We start from the raw sequence: 23868 nt of genomic DNA on the forward strand, positions 1-23868 counted from the left end.
ATAAAGATAGTCACTTGTTGTGTTACTAAACAAATCAGCGCTTTTGAATGAATCAGTTGAGTGAATGATTCAATGACCCAATCATAAAAATAGTCACTTGTTGTGTTGCTAAACAAATCAGCGCTTTTGAATGAATCAGTTGAGTGAATGATTCAATGACCCTCTCATAAAGATATATTGTTGTGTTGCTAAATCAGCGCTTTTGAATGAATCAGTTTAGTGAATGATTCAATGACCCACTCATACAAATAGTCACTTGTTGTGTTGCTAAATAAATCAGCGCTTTTGAGTGAATCAGTTGAATGAATGATTTAATTACCAAACCATATATTTAGTCACTTGTTTCATTTGCTAAATGAATTAGTGCTTTTGAATGAAGCAGTTGAGTGAATGAATCAATGACCTAATCATAAAGAGTCACTTGTTTCATTGCTAAATGAATTGGTGCTTTTGAACGAATCGGTTGAATGAATGATTTAATGACCCAATCATAAAGATAGTCACTTGTTTCATTGCTAAATTAATTTGTGTTTTGAATTAATAGGTTGAGTGAATAATTCAATGACCCAATCATAAAAATAGTCACTTGTTGTGTTGCTAAACAAATCAGCGCTTTTGAATGAATCAATTGAGTGAATGATTCAATGACCCACTCATAAAGATAGTCACTTGTTGTGTTGTTAAATAAATCAGCGCTTTTGTAGTTTCCCTCGGAGAGCAAAGGCTGCAGTCTGAATGTTGACTCTTGACATTTCTCCAATTGGCTCTTGAAGACGATGTGAAGAGGCGCTATGAAGCTCTGCAGAGACGCGTAGCTGATTACACGTTGGGAGTCGACTCGCTCAACTCAAGTCCCATCATTTTGAGTGCCTAGCGCCGGATGTAGACTAGGACTCAACATTAATACCAGTGTTTCCAAAAGCCATTGATGGCGTCACATGCTACACTGCAATTAACTGCTGCTAGTGTGTAATCCACATGAGCTAAAGACAGGTAGTGGTTTGCTGTGTTTGCTAAGGCACGCAACACTGTTACTTGTGTTCATACTTAGGGTGGGGGAGTTGAATAAACCCCTAATGGTAAGTTTGGTTTGTTACTAGCTTTTATAACTTTTCTATGGGTTAAAATATATACCCACATAGGGCTAATTGAATAACTTCAGTGCATGAAGCGAGGCGATGTCTTCAAATAACACTCATCAGAATATTTGTGTTTCTGTGTAAGAGTAAAATCAGTCTCCTTCACTTTTTCTCACACTCGGCTGCCTGGTGGGGTTGCCTTGGCAACTGCATCGCATCCGTGAAGTCTCTGGAAGTGCAATCCTGCCCCTGAAAAAAAAAAAAACTCAAAGTCAAGGAGAAACAGTGATGGCTTCATTTTCTCCCCTAAATTAGAGCATATTGTTGGAGTTTAAGGTGATGAGCACGGGACGAATTTCCCCTGACACTCGTCTCTCTGATAGATACAAGCCCCGCCCACTGAGACGGCGAGGAACCAATCATCATCTCGCATTTTGTTTGTGGAGATCAAGCCATTTAAGCTGCTTATATTGGCCATCTGAGCTTTAGCAATCCAGGATCAAGAGGAGAATATACTGGAATCCAAAGTTGTGAATGAGCTGAAGTGCTCAGAATGTTAAAGCAGAGTCTGATTGTCTTTTTGAATCCACACAACATGATGCATATTAAACCACAAACGTTGGTTGCATAGTGAATACTGCGTCAGTCTCCATTAGGACTTGATTGTTGGTGTGTTTGAGCCATTATACATTGGCGTCTCATTAAGTGTCTCGGATGCACGAGTGACTCCTTTTAAAGTTGGTGTCTCCATTATTTCACTCCTGACCTCATTCTCCATCCCACCATGGGAGACCGCACACATGTAGTGCATGTAGAAATGAAATTCTCCTTCTATTTTTAGCCCAAAGCTGCGTTCTAGCCGTGTGCTTCATCACCAGCTGTGCTTCAGGTCGACACACGCCGCCGACACGTATCAACACACTGCCGGCTGTGTGTACTTCCTGTGGAAGCACTGTTTGATTTGACTTCACATCACTGCGGGGATGAGGCTGGAGAAGAGCATCGCTTGAGATCCCGAAGAGCGGATCCGAGCGCGTGACGGGTGCTTTTTAAAAACAGGGTTGCAATTCAGTCTCTTTTCAGAGTTTCAATTCAATAACTGAATAGAAAACAGGATGCTGAATCATGACTCTCAAAAGGAATGAAATTCATAGAAATACATGCAATATGTGTGTGTGTAAAATCGCATCTAATTATATATATATGTGTGTGTGTGTGTGTGTGTGTGTGTGTGTCTGTGTTTAATCGCATCTAATATGTATATGTATATACAGTATAAATAAATATAAACACATATATTATATTTACAAACTTGTTAGATGTGATTAATCACGATTAATCGATCTGACAGCACTAATATATATATATGTGTGTGTGTGTGTGTAGAAAGAAAGAGTACAATTTACATATATTTATATTAAATATATAATGCATTATAAAATAATGAAAACATTTAAGCAACATTTATATAATTATTAATTCAGAATTTTTTATAGATCATGGTGGAAAACTTCAATGATCAGAATTCTCACCAAAAAAATTTAAAATAAGCAAAATATCAATATATAATTGATACATTGAATATTAACATTTTTTTCCTATTTATATTACATATAATTATTTTATAATATTATAAGTAAAAAATGGTTCTGGACATTTTATGGTGCTGTGGCAAAATCTATTTTGATATTTGTGTAACTTGTTTTGACCGTATTGAACTCACAGGGAATAATTATGCATATTTAGTTAAAAGATGCAATTATTTATGTTTTGATGCAAAACATTTTTAGTGATGCAACTATTGAAATTAGTTCTTCCTGTGTAATTCGGCATCCTGCAGATGTGTCTAATTCAATTCAGATTCACACTTCCAGGCGATTGAACGCGTCTCTCGCCACTGTTCCTCAACATGAGAGCCACAGTAGCATTGAGCCGCATGCTAATGCATCTCTTACACAAGACCGCGGACTGAGGCCGGCCAGGAACCCTCTCGATGGCCATGCCTGTCGCAAAAAAAAGATGAAAACAGATGATTATGCGTCGCGGCCATGCAGGGCCCGAGCCGATGATCTAAGTCAACTTTAATCAGAGATTAGAGACACCAGGGGCGCGACCGAACAACACCTAGCAAAGTCTGTCTGCAGGGCTCTATTTGAAGACGGCAAACCTCATGTAATATACATGAGTGCATTCTCATTTAGATACGCGACGCCAGCCTTAGCCCACGGCTGAGAGTTTCCGGATGCAGGACTGCTGATGATTAGGGATGAGAATCGAAAGGAATTCAATGAGAATGGCTCCAATTCCCTGAACATTTCCAGGGCCAATAGAACGATTCAATAGAAGGGAAGAGTCTTTTTGACCAATTTAATAAAAGATTTGAGTATTTCTGGCAGATTCATTTATAGATTTGTGAATCTTTTTGACTGATTCGGTAAAAGATTTAAGAAATTTTGAGAGTGATTCACACAAATTAACACATTTGTGAGTCTTTTTGACTTAACTCATTTAAGATTTGTTATTCATTCTGATCGATTCATTTATTGATTTGTGAATCTTTTTGACTAATTCAGTAAAACATTTAAGAGACTTAAGACTTGATTCATTAACACATTTGTGAGTCTTTTTGAATTAACTCATTAAAAGATTCGTGATTCATTCTGAACGATTCATTTATTGATTTGTGAATAGCTTTGACTAATTCATTAAAACATTTAAGAGACTTTAAGACTTGATTCATTAACACATTTGTGAGTCTTTTTGACTGAACTCAATAAAAGATTTGTGATTCATTTTGAACGATTCATTTATAGATTTGTGAATCTTTGAGACTGATTCATTAACACATTTGTGAGTCTTTTTGACTTAACTCTTTAAAAGATGGTGATTCATTTTGAACGATTCATTAATTGATTTGTGAATCTTTTCGACTAATTCATTAAAACATTTAAGAGACTTTAAGACTTGATTCATTAACACATTTGTGAGTCTTTTTGACTGAACTCATTAAAAGATTTGTGATTCATTCTGAACGATTCATTTATTGATTTGTGAATAGCTTTGACTAATTCATTAAAACATTTAAGAGACTTTAAGACTTGATTCATTAACACATTTGTGAGTCTTTTTGACTGAACTCATTAAAAGATTTGTGATTAATTCTGAACGATTCATTTATAGATTTGTGAATCTTTGAGACTGATTCATTAACACATTTGTGAGTCTTTTTGACTTAACTCATTAAAAGATTTGTGATTCATTTTGAACGATTCATTTATAGATTTGTGAATCTTTGAGACTGATTCATTAACACATTTGTGAGTCTTTTTGACTTAACTCTTTAAAAGATGGTGATTCATTTTGAACGATTCATTAATTGATTTGTGAATCTTTTCGACTAATTCATTAAAACATTTAAGAGACTTTAAGACTTGATTCATTAACACATTTGTGAGTCTTTTTGACTGAACTCATTAAAAGATTTGTGATTCATTCTGAACGATTCATTTATTGATTTGTGAATAGCTTTGACTAATTCATTAAAACATTTAAGAGACTTTAAGACTTGATTCATTAACACATTTGTGAGTCTTTTTGACTGAACTCATTAAAAGATTTGTGATTAATTCTGAACGATTCATTTATAGATTTGTGAATCTTTGAGACTGATTCATTAACACATTTGTGAGTCTTTTTGACTTAACTCATTAAAAGATTTGTGATTAATTCTGAACGATTCATTTATAGATTTGTGAATCTTTGAGACTGATTCATTAACACATTTGTGAGTCTTTTTGACTTAACTCTTTAAAAGATGGTGATTCATTTTGAACGATTCATTAATTGATTTGTGAATCTTTTCGACTAATTCATTAAAACATTTAAGAGACTTTAAGACTTGATTCATTAACACATTTGTAAATCTTTTTGATTATCTCATTATAATAGTCTTTTTGGTCAGTTCGTTATAAGATCTGTGAATTTTTCGACTGATAAATAAACAGTTTTTTTTAGCAATTCATTAAAAAAACTTTTTTTGATAAATTTATTATAACATTTTGAGTCTTTTTGATAAATTCATTATAAGATTTGTGAATCTTTTTGACAGATTCATTATAAGCTTTGTGAATCTTTTTGATGAATTCATTCATTGTACGATTTTTAAATGTCTTTTTGATCAATTCATTATAAGATTTGTAAGCTTTTTTGACTTACTCGTTTGATGAATTCATTAAAAAATATAATTAAAAGATTAGTAAATCTTTTTGACCAATTCATTAAACAATTTGTAAGAGTCCTTTGATCTTGAATCAGACAACAGTGTTTGTTACATTTAATTATTTGACAATAGAAATGTGTTGTTTTTGCATTATTTCATTTTTAATCACATTAAAATTAAATAATGCAGGATTTAACAGAATAAAAACAGGATTTAATCTGTAGATAGTGACTTTGAATATTTTAGTATGCCGTTCTGTCCACATTGAAGAAAAAATTCAAGTATTTTAAAAAGCCCTTACAGGTCCATTTAGATGAATAATTTTGTGTGTACTATTGGTTCATTATGGATATTATCAAGTTAATGTTGTGCCCTACCACTGGAGGCCGTTTTGATTATGAACATAGCAGCATGTATAACCACCCGCTTCATCTGATCGAATATGATTATGAAGACGGGCCACTTCTTGTCCTGTCATAACACAGATCAACACTGACGGCTAATTCCTGTTGGAAAAACGAACATTCCTTCAGGAGGAAACGATATGATGGGGTTTTTGAGGTGTTAAATGCACATCCACGCAGACGCTGTCAGGATGTTTGGCTCAGCTCTTAACGCAGACTCCAAGAGCAAATACCTTTCCCCTGAAGGTGAGAGACCCTCTGCATACCAAATCATCCCCGGCCCTCCTGTCAGGTCCCATTCGGCAGAGCATCCATCTCACCCGGAGATCAGGGATAGGAACGGCATTGTGGGAAATGATATGCCATCATCATCTCAATGGCATCTAATGGAGAGCGTGCACGTGTGCACAACATGCATGTTCTCCAGTCTGAGGTCGTTGAGCTGTTGGCTGACAGGAATTATGGTTATGACAGCAGAAACATGACGAACTGACACTGCACAGTGGGGAATGTTGGATAAACGGTGGTTATATTTGATATTCATGATGATGATCTTTGCAGAAATTGTCAAAAATGGGAAAAAATTGTATTGACTTTTTTTTCAAATGTTTTTTTGTAGTCAAACACTTTTTAGAATAAGAATTTATTAATTTATATATATATATACATATATGAAAATATATATTGTATATATAAATAATCATTTTATTGATATGCTATATACATATATATGTGTGTGTGTGTTCTGTATATGTATACCTTCCCCCCCCTCATATATATATATATATATATACACACACACACATAGTATTAAATTAATAATTAATAAATTACATTAATAATAATTACATTTATTTAATAAATTATTAAATATCATTATATATATATATACACACACACACACACACACACTATCAAATGAATAATTAATAAATTACATTAATAATAATTACATTTATTTAATAAATTATTAAATATCATTATATACACACACACAGTATCAAATTAATAATTAATAAATTACATTAATAATGATTACATTTATTTAATAAATTATTAAATATCATTATATATATATTAGAGGTGGGCATAGATTAATTTTTTTAATCTAGATTAATCTAGATTAATTTTGAAATTAATCTAGATTAATCTAGATTAAAATGGATCATTTGAATTCTGCCGAAGGCATTCAGAATGTGTGCTACCCAAATAATGACTATAAAAGTAAGTCTTTGAGAACGGGTTTCTCAAGCCAGGTGGCGCATTAGACCAGGGGCTCATCTCCTGTTTCCAAAATGCATCACAAACTGCTTGAGAAAGCTGTTCTACTCATAGACTGTAAAAGGTTACTACTGTACTGTTACCGTCCGTAGGCAACATTAGGTAGGCCTATGTTATTATCAACTACTATAGGCTATCAATTAGGGATGGGCGATATGGCCTAAAATCTATGGCTACGTCTACATTAATCCGGATACATTTGAAAACGGCGTTTTCGTTTAGAAACGCTCTCCGTCCACACTAGCGTTTTCAAGCGTTTTCGGACGTTTCAGTGTGGATGAGAAACTTTTGAAAAACGCCTGAAAACGCTCAATTCACCTTTACTGCGCATGTGTAAAACCACACAAAAGATCACTGATATGATTCAGATGGAAAAATAAATAATGAAGTTATATCGCGCAATTCTTCTGACAGGATAATTTTATTTAGTAAAATATCTCACCATTCACTGATGCGTCCAGGTCGCACGCAGACACCATATGTTTGGTCTAAAACGCGACTGCTCTTATGTATCACCGCAGGACAGCAAATGTGAGTAGGCTAAATTCTGTCATCTTTGCAGGACTGTGATATGAAGAGTGTGCAATGTAGAATATTTTTTAGCAACAGTGTGAAAGTGAATAGCACATAACAGGCACAATACTGGTATAAACATGAATATCTATTGGTACAATATGCGTCACATGACTAAATTTACGTCATCGTTTTTAAATCCCTCCGGTTTCACGGTCCACACTACGACGCAAAAACGGCGTTTTCAAATGTATACGCTTTGGAGTGCGTTTTCAAAAAGCTTCGTTTTCATTAATAAAAACGCCGTCTCAGTGTGGACGGAAGGCCAAAACGGAGAGAAAAAGATGCGTTTTCAAACGAAAACGTATTAGTGTGGACATGGCCTATATTGTGATATACATTGCAGCCTCTTGCGATAACGATATTATAATAAAACCATTTCAGAACAGATTACACAGACCCATGCTAATTAAACAACTGCTAAATGTATTTTTTTTTTAAAGGGTGTATGTAGTTTTGAGAACATATATTGTGCAAAACTGTAAGTATACAACATAATTTTGCAGATAAATAAAATGTAAGTACACTAGCTGCAGAGACTTAAGTAGGTCTAATGTTTATTATGGCTTGGAGCTTATGAAACCCCAAATTTAAAATTAGAATATTGTCTAACTGATGTCTTTTCAGTTAAAAAGAAACACAACGATTCTTAAAATCGAGATTATGTGCTACACCACTAAGATATATTGGAATGGGAATAATACGCGCGCGCTGGTATTCAGTGATATCATGTTTCGTTTTGAATTTGAGGTGGTAGAACGGATTAGTCGTGTGTTAACTTACCGAACTGTTACGCCACACACTCTGTCTATAGTTTGCTGCTGCTCGTCTGACGGCTTAAACCCGAACCAAGTCCAAATAATGGATGTTGCACCGATCTTTTTCACCAGCTTTCACTTTCAGCCGTGTTTACTTAAGATGACGACGAATATGCGTTGCAGCCGGGTTTACCTCGCGGCCGCGGGTAGATTGCGTCATCATAGCTTGTGTAGTATAGTGCCATCTCCCAACCCAATTTGGAGAATAGATTAACGGCGATATTTTTTTTATCGCGCGATAAGAGTCTCGCGTTAACGCAGCACGTTAACGCCGATAACGGCCCACCACTAATATATATATATATATATATATATACACACACACAGTATCAAATTAATAATTAATCAATTAAATTAATAATAATTACATTTATTTAATAAATAATTAAATATCATTCTTCTTTGCTGTATATAAATATATAAATACAAATTAAGAATAAAAAAGCAGAATAAATAAATATTGAAATATATATTGAATACAACAATATATACTATATTTTTCTAGAAACCGACAGTAAGATATTCCGCCAAGAAGTTAAAACAGGCTCATTTTCCCATATCAGAGAAATAGACAGCTGAACATTGAGAAGGTCAAAGGTCAGGGGCGATGAAGAGCACTTCAGAAACATCTGCATCAAACCCCAAATGAAAACGAGTCACACCACATCTCCGTCTGAGCTCTCATAATCTGTCTCTTTTGTTTAGCAGAGAGATACTATTGAAAATCCCTGGCGGCGCACAGATAAAGATTATCATTAATCCTGTTTCTCTTAATAAGAGCTTCATACAAAGCAGCTGGTGTATATTAACCCGAGAGCGGCGCAATAAAAGGTAATGCACTAATGTTTTCACGCATCACATTAACGCGCTAACAAATGGGCACGAAGCCTTAAAGACACGAAACATTTCATCTGCTTTGAAGCAACACATTTTTTCCATTAATTCGTGTGCTTAAGAAAATCCACGTGCAAAGCATGGCTGTTGAACTTTAATATGTTGTTGAAAAGTGTGGTTTGAAGTCGGTATGGTCCAGTTTTGGACGTGTGAGGAGGAACACATCTGGAGACGTGATGGTCACTCACACTTCATTCAGTCTGAGTTTGAGACAGACGGATATATGGAACACCTCTGGAAAACTCATTAAAGCTTAACTCTCGCCAAAATGCAACCTAGGCTCTTTCTGTTAATCTACCCGAGGCCAAACTTTCGTGTAAAAGCATAATTAGAATGGAAACGCCAGTTTTAAGTTTGACTGTATTTTCGTTTTAGGTTAAAATGCCGTGTGAATGTATGGAAGCTTGTTTCCGCCACAGAATAAAACATTTTAAAAGATAATTGCGACTTTCTATCTCAGAATTGTGAGATATAAAGTCAGAATTGCATGAAATAAAGTCGCAATTGCGTGTTATAAAGTCAGAATTGCGTGTTATAAAGTCAGAATTGCGAGATATAAAGTCAGAATTGCGAGATATAAAGTCAGAATTGCGAGATATAAAGTCAGAATTGCGTGAAATAAAGTCAGAATTGCGAGATATAAAGTCAGAATTGCGAGATATAAAGTCAGAATTGCGAGATATAAAGTCAGAATTGCGAGATATAAAGTCAGAATTGAGAGATATAAAGTCGCAATTGCGAGATATAAAGTCAGAATTGCGAGTTATAAAGTCAGAATTGCGAGATATAAAGTCAGAATTGCGAGATATAAAGTCAGAATTGCGAGATATAAAGTCAGAATTGCGAGATATAAAGTCAGAATTGCGAGATATAAAGTCAGAATTGCGTGAAATAAAGTCAGAATTGCGAGATATAAAGTCAGAATTGAGAGATATAAAGTCGCAATTGCGAGATATAAAGTCAGAATTGCGAGATATAAAGTCAGAATTGCGAGTTATAAAGTCAGAATTGCGTGTTATAAAGTCAGAATTGCGAGATATAAAGTCAGAATTGCGAGATATAAAGTCAGAATTGCGAGATATAAAGTCAGAATTGAGTGAAATAAAGTCAGAATTGAGAGATATAAAGTCAGAATTGCGAGATATAAAGTCAGAATTGCGTGTTATAAAGTCAGAATTGCGAGATATAAAATCAGAATTGCGTGAAATAAAGTCAGAATTGCGAGATATAAAGTCAGAATTGCGAGATATAAAGTCAGAATTGCGAGATATAAAGTCGCAATTGCGAGATATAAAGTCAGAATTGCGAGTTATAAAGTCAGAATTGCGAGATATAAAGTCAGAATTGCGTGAAATAAAGTCAGAATTGCGAGATATAAAGTCAGAATTGAGAGATATAAAGTCGCAATTGCGAGATATAAAGTCAGAATTGCGAGATATAAAGTCAGAATTGCGAGATATAAAGTCAGAATTGCGAGATATAAAGTCAGAATTGCGTGTTATAAAGTCAGAATTGCGAGATATAAAGTCAGAATTGCGAGATATAAAGTCAGAATTGCGAGATATAAAGTCAGAATTGCGTGAAATAAAGTCAGAATTGCGAGATATAAAGTCAGAATTGCGTGATATAAAGTCAGAATTGCGAGATATAAAGTCAGAATTGAGAGATATAAACTCGCAGTTATGTGTTATAAAGTCAGAATTGCGAGATATAAAGTCAGAATTGCGTGATATAAAGTCAGAATTGCGAGATATAAAGTCAGAATTGAGAGATAATGGCCCGGTTTCACAGAAAGGGCTTAGATTAAGCCAGGATTAGGGCTTAGATTAAGCCAGGATTAGGCCTTAGTTCAATTAGGACATTCAAGTAACTTTTATAAATGTGCCTTAGAAAAAACATGATGTGCATCTTGAGACAAAACAATGGCACATATTTTAAGATATGTCAGTGCAAGTTGCTTTCAGTTAAAACAGCTCAAACATGCATTTTAGTCTCGGACTACCTTAAGCCTTATCTGTGAAACCGGGGGATAAAGTCGCAATTGCGAGATATAAAGTCAGAATTGCGAGATATAAAGTCAGAATTGCGTGAAATAAAGTCAGAATTGCGAGATATAAAGTCAGAATTGCGAGATATAAAGTCAGAATTGAGAGATATAAAGATATAAAATAGTTTGAATTCTGACTTTTTTTCTCACAATTCTGACTTTATATCTCGCAATTCTGACTTTATAACACATAACTGCGAGTTTATATCTCGCAATTCTGACATCTTTTCTCAGATTTGTGAGATATAATGTCCAATTCTAAGGGAAAAAAAGACGGACTTATTATTTAATTTTTTTACCTCAGAATAGTTTATATCTCACAATTCTGACTTTATAACACGCAATTGCGACTTTATATCATGCAATTCTGACTTTATATCTCCCAATTGCGTATTAAAAAGTCAGAATTGCGAGATATAAACATGCAATTCTGAGGAAAAAAGTCAGAATTTCAAGTATATTTCTCGCATTTGCGAGTTTATATCTCATAATTCTGACTTTATAACACGCAATTTTGACTTAATAACACACAATTGCGACTTTATATCACGCAATTCTGACTTTATAACTGCAATTGCGACTTTATATCACGTAATTCTGAGATAAAAAGTCTGAATTGTGAGATGTAAACTCGCAATTGTGAGAATAAAAGTCAGAATTGTGAGATTAAAAAGTCGCAATTACCTTTTTTATTTTTCACTCTGTGGCGGACACAAGCTTCCATATGAATGGGAGTGAATGGGCATCAAAAATCAAAATTTTTAAAACACTAAGGCGGCAAGATACAACATGAAACTTTGCTCTAAGTATCACCAGGGGCTCACATGAACTCGAACATTGTGTGTGTACACAGAGTTTACTAAAAAGAAAGACTTTGAATAACTCACTGTGTTTCCGTCCGCCGCCATTTTGTCAGTCAAAAATAGTCGATCTCCAAATGCGAATAAACTGACTCTGAATTTTTGTATTGTTTCTTATATGAGGATCCTTTTCAATAGAAATACAAGGTCAATATTGATTTTCACTAACGAGAAAACAACAAATTATCCATGAATTTATATTGAACTAAGCTTTAGGAGCTTTCCATCTTTACTCTCCTCCCTGTTACGGAGATCGACTATTTTTGACTGACAAGATGCCGGTGTGATGAAGTATCCGGTCACTCTGAAGTGATGGGTCCGGGCTGAGGACCCAATTAGTATGCCAGTAGTATGCCTGATCTAAATCTGTTCTCGCGATAACTTGTAGCTAACGTGAGCTATTTTAGTGTTATTATGTGGTAGCTTTATGTAGAATGCTAAATCCCGCTGCTATATGCAAGGTAAGATTAAATTAAATTGTATATTGTATATGTAAATTGTGTATATTCTATAGCTAATATTTAAAATCTCAAGTTGCGTCAATAGCAGGAGAAAGACCGCGAAATTTAAAAATACTACTGTTAATGTGTCACGAAATGTAGTTTTAAGAGTTTTTCAGTCGATAATGTAGTTGTTTCAATCACAAATATGTTGTTTGTTTATACAGATAGCGCCTATTTAAAAAATTGATCTGACGTTTTCGGAGATGTGAGATCCAAGGGATCACCGGGTTCTCAGCGCTCATGTATCCCGCCTGAAACAGCCTTACCTCGGCTAGTTCTGCTGCCGTCTGCCGCTGGCTTATGTCTCTAGTCTAGTGGTTAAACATGAGATATAATTCGTCTTGTGTAGGCTATATCTAACGGACGATCTTTGATATCATTAATCTATAATTTGTTCCCTGGCAAATCGTTTTGGCTGAGGGCAAAGTTTTAGCTTCATAACTTTATATAACGTTAAATTATTTAGACTATTTATCTTTAACGTTGTAGCCTGCTGACTTATGTTTGACTGAATCGTTTTACTTACTTTATTTCTTGACTTGTATAGCTTCTTATACCTTTTAGGCTGCTTTTATAATGGCTATTATTGATCAATAAAACAGAAATTTAACAAAAAGAGACAGGGTTATGTCATTTTATTTTATATAGCCTATGTAAGAATATTTTAATATATATAAAATATGATATCACCAACACGGCATGTATTTTTTTTTATTTATTTTTTTTATGTATGGGATGGGAAGTATTTCAGGTGTCTTGAAAGAAAGAAATCAAGTATCACTGACAAAGGCTCAAAAGAGACCATCTAAAAGATCTTTTAAAAACAGATTGTTTGTGTTTTTTGTTTTACTTTTAGGACTGGAGAACATCTGTCAATGGGATGTCACGACTTCTTTTCTGTTTGTTAAATGCTCAGTTAGGTTTGGGATCTCTGCAAAGGAGTACCTTCTCACAACTTAATGAATTACTAACGTAATGATAGCAGTAGCACTAAAACGTACTTTGCAAGATTAAGCGCTGTTTTATATGGATTAACCCTTTCATGCATATTGGTCACTACAGTGGACGGCTATTAAAAAAGCATTTGCTTAAATTTGCACGGGTTTTGATGGCTTAGTTGCACATCATCCTCTTCAGTGGACCCACCAGATGTCGCCTTGGCTACGGTTTCGTTCCAATGAACTGCAGTAGCCAAGGCGACATCTAGTGTATATATCTATACCCGCCCGCGCCCTCAGATCATTTGGACGTGGCTGTGTTCAAGAGGTAACAACGATATAAATACTGTTCGTTTTCTCACACAAACCGCTCGTTTCGTGTCTTAGGCCATCAATGTGTACTTACGATGGGGAATTGTTTAATTTGGACGATGTGGAACTGTTTTAATTTGGACTCTGTGCATGCTCTTTGAGGTGGTGACTATAGACCTGCATTATTTGACTGACAGACGAGAACGGTTTGATCTAAAAATATCAAAATTGAAACTACTGCGGAAAAAGACACCTACATCTTGGATGCCCTTGAGGTAAGCTAAAACATACCAAAATTGTATTTCAAAGTGAACTATCCCTTTAAGTGAGTTAGCTGCCTTTGCTGTTGCTGCTGCTGATGATGATGATGATACTGCTGGAGCTGATCTGAGACTGTAGACAGTAAAACAAACATATAGGAGATATATTAGCTGATTAAACTATTTTTATGTGACCATGACAAGATGTAAAGATAGCTGACAGTGTTTAGAACTGGCTCACTAGCTCACTGAGCTGCTGTAAAGCTGCAGATTCTGCCCAGGCTGCTAGGGGAGATGTTCACAGAGGCTGCTGCACACAAAACATAAGATACTGGTAAGCCTTACCAGTGTTGTGATCATTTTTAAGGCACTCTACGTTTTTTAAATAAATATTGTAATAATAATAATAATAGTTTAAAGTATAAATAATAGTTTTTAGTCAAATAACATAAAAAGACCAGACCCCTCGACGCCTGTGAAACCTTTCTCCCTAAAGCTAACGTCACTTACACATCAATATAAACAACATTTCTGCATGCTCTCTTCACGTCGTTCTTGTAAAATAATATTAATAAGTAAACAAACATCAAAAGCACTTCGCTGAGAATGAAACTTGATATCCTCTGGTAGTGCGCGTAGCCGCGCGAAATTAAAAAATGCGCGTGCAGCGTGAGGAATCGTCCCGGATGAGTTCGTGAGGTGAAAGGTCATTATTTGGGTCATTTTATTTACGGCTAAATTATTATTCATTAATTTTACTAATAGTTAGATTGGGCAGGCATCCACAAAAGGGCCTTTAATTACAAAAAAAGGAGAGGAAATTTTGCCTTGACAAAGGGGCACTTTGGGCACCAAGGGGCAAAAGGGCAGGTGCTGGAGCGTTTTACGTTTTAGTGCTGTAAATACGTCAGTATTATACGTTTCTGTGTGTATAAAACGTAAGTAAATGTACGTGTGATAGAACTACACTTTACGTAAAATACACAGGTATTCTCATGAGATCACGTTGGAAATACATGTAGGAGGAGCGTTGACATCACTCTCTGACATCACTGTAGTTCAGAGAGATTCAGAGAAAGTAAAACTAACTTGATCAACAACAATATGGACTCCTGAAACGATCAACCTCTTTAAACTACAGAATATTTATTGGTCCGTTCAAAGAGTCTTGTGGACACATCTGATCCTCGCAGGTAAGAGATAGAAATATAAGGGTGTACTCACACTAGCCAGTTTGAACCGTGCCCGAGTGTGTTTGACCACCAAAGCGCGGTTCGTTTGACTAGGTGGGTGACCAGACGTCCCGAAATCTAAACTGTTGTCCCGAATCCCGAATCTGGCTCTAATTGTCCCGAAAATTATACTAAAGCAAAATCTTGAGTAGGCTAGTTATTGTCTGATAAACATTAAAAACTATCTGCGGAGGTTGAGGTCGGCGACACACTGGCTGCGTGGTGTGTCCGTTTTTATTTCGGCTCCCCTGTTAACAGGTTAGAGCTTGCACACTGCCTGCGTGAGACGCGCGCCTCGAGCCGCGCGGAAAACGCGTGCATGCTAGAAATAGAACCGACGCCTATTTTTCACGCGACACGCAAGCCTGTTGGAAGCGTTTCCAGGCAAAATAGAATAGGAAAAGATGTTTGTATGTCATTTTGACATGAAAACATATTAATAAATGACATTTTGATGTTTGAAAGTTTAAGTTTTTACATAAATCCAGATATAAATGTAATAAAAAAATATATATGATCGATTTTCAGGTTTGAAATTCATTATCTTTTATTATAGGCTACGCAGTCTGATATCATAGAAGCCCCCCCCCCCCCCCCCCGTCACCCCAGACCCCAGACCCATAGACCCCCCCCCCCCGGTCCCGTCCCGTCCCGTCCCGAATTTCAGCCAATCTCATCTGGTCACCCTAAGTGTGAGTAGTGTGAGTGCTCCGAACCGTGCCCGGGCGCGGCTCGATTAGCCGGCCCTGGCCCGCTTGGAAGAGGTGGGCCAGAGCACGGTCAGTTGGACTCGGGCGCGGTTCGCATGCAGTGTGAGCGCTAACCGTGCTGGACTCCATTGTGTTCAGCGCCGCTCTTCCTGTTTATCCCGAAACCGTCGCACCATAATGAAGTAAGCGTGCTCCGGCACGAATGCTGAAACCCTATGTGAGTGCAGGCCAGAGGGGGAGTGGGGAGGGGGGACAATCGTACTCGGGCCCGGTTCATGGCAACCGTGCCTAGTGTGAGTACACCCTGAGAGATTGTGCTGAACAGGTTTCTAGTGGAAGTGAACTGGTTTAGGTTTATGTCGAACTGGAATAAGTTGAACAGAACCAGGTTTAAGCGTGTCAAATACTCAACTATTTTAGTTAACTGCACTGGTATCAGAATTATATTAAAAGTGTTTCATTTGATTGGTTGTAAAGCAAAGTTTGGTGTTTCTGTTATTTTGTCACACGAAAGAAAGACTAAAGAAACAGGGAGTAAATGACCTGCAGATTCACTGAACACAAACCTGCTAAACTGCAGATGAAAATCACTTTTATATTAAACGTTACATTAAGATGAAAATTAAGATAATTTTTTACATGTAATTAAGATAAAATGAGTCAAGTGATGCAACATTTTAACGTTTTCTTATTGAAGAAAAAAAGTAAAAATTTGGTTTAAAAAGTTAATTACTAGCTCACACTCCTTCTCTAAGTCACCTCTGGCTTTAATGAAAAGTCACTACAATGTTAATTATTTATCAGGTAAGTGTTAGTGTAATGAGCTTCACATTAGGGTACTGATCACTTTCTCTGGGTTTGCAGTAATGACCAGCTGACTGTACATGATCTCTAATATATTTGAGTTCCTTCAAAGTCGTTACTATTTGTCTTTAGACATTCTTTACATTCAATTATGGGCTTCTTTATAAACAGACTTCACATGCACACTAATTCAAAATAATCTTGATCATATAGGCAGAAACCATTAGATTAAAATATCTTTTAAAGGGGCTATGTGTAGTTTTTCTACTAAAATTAATCCTTTTTTTATTGCCTGTGTGTGGAGGGGTTGTAATCTCACATTAAAATGATCCACTTGGCGGGTTTTGCTATACGCTGATTTCACGCAGCCGTTATTTTGAAAGCGAAAGCGAGGCTCCGGTGGGAAGAAAACCGGAAGTGTCGCCTTTAATCACAGGAGAGTCGTGAATGCGATGGCGTATTGTTGTGTTTAATGATGTTGTGTCAATTCTAAAAATGCACAAACATTTCTTTCATACTTTAGACTATATACAGTGAAATTCGTTTATAAATAAAATTTTTTTTTTATATATAATTCAGAATGTAAAAAACGAAGCAGGAATGAACTATATACATATCCTATATTGGATATTAACTAGGGCTGGGAATCGATTAAAAAAAATTAACTAATTAATTGCACAATTTCTGTAATTAATTGCAATTAATTGCGCTTCCCCCAAGCTTGTAATCATCAATATTTAAACTTAGAATCACCTAATTAAACAACACAGGAAAAAAAGGGAACAGAAAATAGCCCTATATTAAAATATTAAACATCAATATATCAATATATTATTCTTTTTCAATAATCAATCAACATAATCAATTTAACAGATTATTATTATTATTATTATTTTATTAATTATTAAAACAAAATATAGTCCTAAAAAGCTATTATTACCAGAGCATGTGATCAGAGCAGGTCATTTTACCATTGTTGCCCAGCATGGCTATACCAGCTCAGCAAACAGAAGTCAACAGAGAAATTTCACGTTACTTGAGTGGACTTTACTTTTCCAGTGCTTAGTACATGATTGAAGCCTTTGGGCCGTTAACGACAAAGCCGCCGACACACACACACACACACACACACACACACACACGGAACGGAGAGCTCGCCGCTGCTGGGCCATTAACGACAGAGCGAGCCGACACACACACACACGCACGCGCGCGCGCGGAGCACAGAGCGCGCCGACCGACCGACACACACACACACACTCACGCGCGCGGAGCACAGAGCGCGACGCACATACCGAGCGGAAAAGACCCGCTCATGAAAGCTGCCCGAGAATGAAACCTGACCGCCGAACATGGAGGGGCGGGACGGCATATTTCGGCCTTTTTAATAGCAGACGCAACAGGAAATCATTAAAACGAGGCAAAAAAAAAAAAGTGCTGCGTCAATTGCGTTATTTTTTTTTAACGCGTTAAACATTTCAAATTAATCGCAAAGATTAACGCGTTAATTCCCCCAGCCCTAATATTAACATCCAATAGTGTAAATCGCGGCAGCAGCTTCAGGTTGGTAATCCAAGGCATTGTTTATCTTTACTTCCGGGGTTCTTCCCACCGGAGCCTCACTTTCGATTTCAAAATGGCGGCTGCGTGAAATCAGCGTATTACCTCTGAAAGCAAGTATTCCTATTTCTATGTGAAGGCTCCGGGTCAGATTTACTGCGAAATCCAGTGACGTGACCTGCATGTGCGCTCCCGAGCCTCTCTCCTCGTCCACTGACTTTGCACTCAACAGCGACGACACTGCAACTTATGACATGGAAATGCACATGGAGTAATCTGCTAACACTAAAAAACGACCTGCTCCCAGCACAACACAGACTCGTTTTATCTGCTGAAGCTCGTCAGGCCAAACGTGAATCGGATCAACTTCGGACGAAAACACGGATCAACATCAGCAGGGCTTTTGAATCATGGAGAAACCTGAGTTTGAGAAATCATGGAGTTTACCTGAGTTTCCAGCATGTTGTGTGATGCTTTCTCCGGTGTGTTGCGTCTCAGTCTGGCCGGTACCCAGAGTACTCGCTCATGAGTTCGAGCACGAGCACGAGCACTCGCTTGTAAACGTATTGGTTGGAATCTGAAACATCACCGCTAGAGGCCACTGAAAACTACATATAGCCCCTTTAAGATTATAAGAAACTTAAATTGAGTGTGTGTATCAAGTGTGCCCAAACTTTAGACTAGTAGTGCAGGTGATTTATCTTCTTCATTTCTTTCTCCAGGGATGTCTTCCTCCAGCGGTCCACTGACTGAGGAGCTTCAGTGCTCTATATGTCTGGACGTGTTCACTGATCCAGTCACCACTCCATGTGGACACAACTTCTGCAAGACCTGTCTGAATAAGTGCTGGGACAACAGCCAGACCTGCAACTGTCCATACTGTAAAGAAACATTCAAGCACAGACCTGATCTCAAGATTAACACCACACTCCGAGAGCTCGTAGATCACTATAAAAAGAAAAGTCCTGAGAAAAAACCTGAAGTTTTGAAAAAACCTGAAGTTCTGTGTGACTTCTGTGAGGAAAGAAAGCTGAAAGCCCTGAAGTCGTGTCTGGTGTGTCAGATCTCTTACTGTGAAACTCACCTGGAGCCTCATTTGAGAATGGCAGGTTTAAAGAAACACAAACTGATCAATCCTGTGAGTAATCTGGAGGACTATATATGTCAGAAACATGAGAGACCTCTGGAGCTGTTCTGTAGAGATGATCAGACATGTGTGTGTCTGTCCTGCACTGACGGAGATCACAAGAACCACAACACTGTTTCTTTAGAAGAGGAGAGTGAAGAGAAGAAGGTAGAAGTTACTGACAAACTGATTTTAAATGGCTCTTATCATGAGGAAACACATGTTCTTTAATATAAATGAATCAGTTATGAAAACATATTGTGTGTTGTTCTCGGTCTATAGACTCAACTGATGAAGACACAGAAAGACACACAGCAGATGATCCAGGACAGAATCAAGAAGATTCAAGACGTCAAACACTCAGCAGAAGTCAGAAAAGTGAGTTTAAAATAATTAAATTAAATAAATTATAATATCTATCATTGTTTATTGAATTGTTGTATAAAAGCAATTTCACACTGGTCTGAATATCGAAAAGTCTGTGATTTTCCTGATCACTTAGTAAAGTAATAACACATCTCTCCTCAACAGCACACATTATTTGAGGAATCATTCAGTGCAAACGGTGCAGAATGAGGGATTTTGAAAACTGCCTAAAAACACTGAAGTATGAGAAATAATAACACTGATTCTCGTCTTAACAAACACCACTAATAATGTGTTGATTGTCCTGGTTGAGCAGAGAAACACAGAGAAGGAGAAAGCAGCCCGTGTGGAGCTCTTCACTGATCTCATCCGCTCCATTGAGAGATGTCAGACTGAACTGCTGGAGATGATGGAGGAACAGCAGAAAGCAGCAGAGAAACAGGAGGAAGAGCTCATTGAAGAGCTGGAGCAGGAGATCACTGAGCTAAAGATGAGAAACACTGAGCTGGAGCAGCTCTCACACACTGAAGATCACCTCCACCTCCTACAGGTCAGTCAACATCTCTCTGATCAATGATAATGCAGTATATGACACCATAACACTCCCCATGCTAAAGGATTTCTCCTCTCTCCTGCTGTAGATTTACTCATCCCTGTGCAGCTCTAGAAACACCAGGAACTGGTCTGAGATCAGTGTGAAGACTGATGAGAGTCTGGAGACTCTGAGGAGAGCTCTGACTAAACTGCAGGACTCTCTACAGGAGAAACTCACGCAAACTGGTGCGACAATATCAAATACACCGTACAGATACATATATTTATCATCTTTTAATATCAGTAACGAAGAATGAGTCTGTTAAAGCTGAAATATGTGTAATGGGGCTGTTCAAGGTGGGGATTGAACCCGGGTCTGTTGTGTTCAAAGTCACTGAGTTAACGGATTGAACTAACTCCCCAATAAATGAATCCAAGAGCATAGGTGGTCAAAAGGCAAGGAGTCGTGGATTTTCAACAAAAGACTATCTTTACTGATAAAAAGTACAATAAAAACAAAGGAAGCCAGGCTTCCGAGAAACAGTACAAAGAAAAATAGACACAAGGGTCCAAAGACTTAAACTTGACCAGACTTAGCTTGCAACAGGTAACATAGGCTCAAGACTGAACAATAAGGCATGGCACAAACACACTTAAATAGGGCAAGATACAGGTGTGATGCATCAGGCATAATGAGTGGTAGTGTTCAGCAGGAGTCTGGTGAGAGACGCCACCTACCGACCAGGAGGAAAATAGCAGTCCAGTTAAGGGTTCCTTACAATAAGAGAAGTGTGTGATCATGTGTTTGTGTCTCATTATCATCACAGTTCTTCTTGAAGAGAGCAGGTCATATTCATCTTTAATTTCAGAAAACATGCAGTAAATTCATCTTGTACTAGAAGCTTCATCACTGTAACCAGAACCTTGAGGCTTTAGTAAATCTGTGAACACTTTTAGATGAGAAACAACAGAAAGAAACATTCATTTTCTGCCATTTTCAGTCTTTTCAGCTGTTTCATCTAAATGTTGTGATTATGTGTCAGATAAAATCAGTTTAGCAGAAGAAAATCAAATTGATAGACATCATTAATGTCTATGCATGCAGATTTCTGACCTGTAGTTCAAACAGCTTCGCAGTGCTGGGCTTTCATTTTCACTTTCTCTAAGGTTATTTTTATAGAGTTGTCTTTGCTGAATAACCACAACACTAATACATTCCAAAACTGAGATGAATAACATTAGGCATAACAATATCTAAAATAAAAATTTCATAAAATGTTTCACAAAAGATGTTCTAAAAAGGAGGAATATTTCAAGCTCAAACACAATAGGAGTTCAGGGATTCTCTAAATATCAGCAGAGAAACATTGATCAGATAAAACATGATGTTGTACACAATTCTTTAAATATAACCTTAAATCTTGTCTATAATTCCACACATAAACATGTCAAAGATCTGATGGTGTTTTATTGTCATTAGTCTCTACAGAAGTGAAGAGGAGACAGCAGTATGCAGGTACAGTGTGCTGTCTGCACTACACTAGATTACATTCAGATACTCACAGCTTCATCACTGACCGACATGATTAAACACTGATTACATATTACAAACATCATCACTAAATATCTGTATTGTGAATTTGTGATTTATATTCTCTGTTTTCTCAGTGGATGTGACTCTGGATCCTGATACAGCTCATCCTGATCTCATCCTGTCTGATGACGGAAAACAAGTGAGAGATGGAGACATTAGACAGAAACTCCCAGACAAACCAGGGAGATTTGATTACTGTGTAAGTGTCCTGGGAAAGGAGGGATTCTCCTCAGGGAAATTTTATTTTGAGGTGCAGGTGAAGGGAAAAACTGACTGGGATTTAGGAGTGGTCAGAGAATCCATTAACAGGAAGGGGGTGATCACAGTGTGTCCCAGTAATGGATACTGGACTGTGGTTCTGAGGAATGGGAATAAATATAGTGCCTGTGCTGATCCTCGTGTCTCTCTGTGTATGAGAGTGAAGCCGCAGCGGGTCGGTGTGTTTGTGGATTATGAGGAGGGTCTGGTCTCCTTTTATGATGTGGAGTCCAGCTCTCATCTCTACTCTTTCACTGATCAGTCTTTCAATGGGAAACTCTATCCATTGTTTAGCCCATGCCCTAATGATGGAGGTAAAAACTCAACTCCACTGATCATCACTCCTGTCAAACACAATAAATGAATTTTCTGCCGTAATATGAAATACACAATGAAAATGATTTATATAATTACAAATCTAAACATGTTTTGCTATATTTTAATAATTTGTTTTTCATTGTTATACAGTAATCTATAATTCTAGCTATAATTGCAAATCATATTGTGAAAATATAATGCTTGTTTAACAATTTTATTTTCAACTTTTCATAATTATTCATGCCATTGTTTTCTCCCATCTCAACCTGACAAAGTGAAAGTGTCTGTATTTTTGTTTTTATATACATCAAAATAAACCAAACTATGATAAAATTGATCAAGTATATCAAAGCTGTTTCTACCATTTCAATTACAAAATGATCTGTGATAATACTGAGGTAAATCAGATGGTAATTCCTCAATATATCACTGTATGTTTATTACCATATTCATATACAACACTATGGATCTTCAAAACACCATGATATTATGATCATGGTAAAAACAAAAATTAAAAAGAAGAAGAAGATGAAGAAGAAGAAGACATTGTAGGTCTATTACCAAGTTACCATGTCAAATGTTTGCCCCATGGTAAAACTAGGTTTGTTTAAAGGTGCCCTAGAATGTGTTGAAATAATATTTTAATTTTGCCTCTGATATCTACATAGAGGGTATGGCTTATTTAAGGGTATTTAAAATGTCCAGATATGGTTTTACAGGTCCATTTTCAACCCTAGAAATTGGCCCTAGAATGAAATGGTCTGTTTTTACCTTATTTGGAAGGGTCATGAATAGTAATGAGGAGTTCTGCTCTGATTGGCTGTTTCACTGCGGGCTCATTACAGTAGCTCAGAGTGACAGCAAACAGGTCCCTGATATCCAGCGTGACAATGGAGAGATTAGGCGTTCAACCGTACAAGTTAAATACTAGTATATGAAACGTATAATTTAAAATACATTAATGACTCGTTATAACGTAGTACAAACGTCTTCTATAATAAAGTGATTTTGTATGATTTGTAAGCAGGAACTAAAGCGATTACCCATAAAACGTGCTTTGAACCAATCGGATTGCTTGGGTCCTCATATTACGGTAAGGCAGTATAAGCTCAGGTAAAGCTCATAGCACGATCATCAGATAACGTTAGCTGTACTATCTAAGCTAACTAAAAAACACA

At 36.7% G+C, this 23868-nt stretch overlaps 2 protein-coding genes and 1 long non-coding RNA gene across 6 annotated transcripts; 2 read left to right on the forward strand and 1 right to left on the reverse strand.

Moving 5' to 3' along the window:
- Positions 1–1196: 1196 nt before the first annotated feature.
- LOC309496749 lies at positions 1197–14308 on the reverse strand. Its single transcript, XR_014205215.1, has 3 exons — positions 14220–14308; positions 5936–6144; positions 1197–1328 (listed from the first exon to the last, which is right to left on the reverse strand). It is a non-coding gene; the product is annotated as an uncharacterized lncRNA (long non-coding RNA).
- LOC309496690 (E3 ubiquitin-protein ligase TRIM39-like) lies at positions 8903–23027 on the forward strand. Of its 4 annotated transcripts, none has more exons than XM_082166796.1 (8): positions 15233–15381; positions 18634–18976; positions 19217–19788; positions 19903–19998; positions 20303–20536; positions 20628–20766; positions 22010–22036; positions 22189–23027. In XM_082166796.1, exons 2-8 carry the CDS (start codon positions 18955–18957, stop codon positions 22734–22736), a joined length of 1638 nt encoding a protein of 545 aa, XP_082022922.1. In that variant the 5' UTR covers positions 15233–15381; positions 18634–18954; the 3' UTR covers positions 22737–23027. The 4 variants fall into 4 exon arrangements, with proteins under 4 accessions (XP_082022924.1, XP_082022923.1, XP_082022922.1 ...); XM_082166795.1 differs by having other exon boundaries at positions 15234–15381; positions 22001–22036; XM_082166798.1 differs by lacking the exons at positions 15233–15381; positions 18634–18976 and adding an exon at positions 8903–9205 and having other exon boundaries at positions 22001–22036.
- On the forward strand, positions 9399–11003 carry LOC309496345 (uncharacterized protein; the record flags this gene model as incomplete). The annotated part of the gene is made up of 3 exons (XM_082166340.1): positions 9399–9441; positions 9738–10576; positions 10660–11003. 3 exons carry the CDS (start codon positions 9399–9401, stop codon positions 10849–10851), a joined length of 1074 nt encoding a protein of 357 aa, XP_082022466.1. The 3' UTR covers positions 10852–11003.
- Positions 23028–23868: the final 841 nt, after the last annotated feature.

This window comes from Leuciscus leuciscus (assembly GCF_965113295.1).
Source record: "Leuciscus leuciscus genome assembly, chromosome: 4".
Lineage (NCBI taxonomy): Eukaryota > Metazoa > Chordata > Actinopteri > Cypriniformes > Leuciscidae > Leuciscus > Leuciscus leuciscus.

Coding starts and splice junctions, on each gene's coding strand:
- LOC309496690 (XM_082166795.1), top strand. CDS start 18,955: ATGTTGTGTGATGCTTTCTCCG. Junction 18,977..19,216: donor GTTGTGTGATGCTTTCTCCG/GTGTGTTGCGTC, acceptor TTCTTTCTCCAG/GGATGTCTTCCTCCAGCGGT. Junction 19,999..20,302: donor ACTCAGCAGAAGTCAGAAAA/GTGAGTTTAAAA, acceptor CTGGTTGAGCAG/AGAAACACAGAGAAGGAGAA.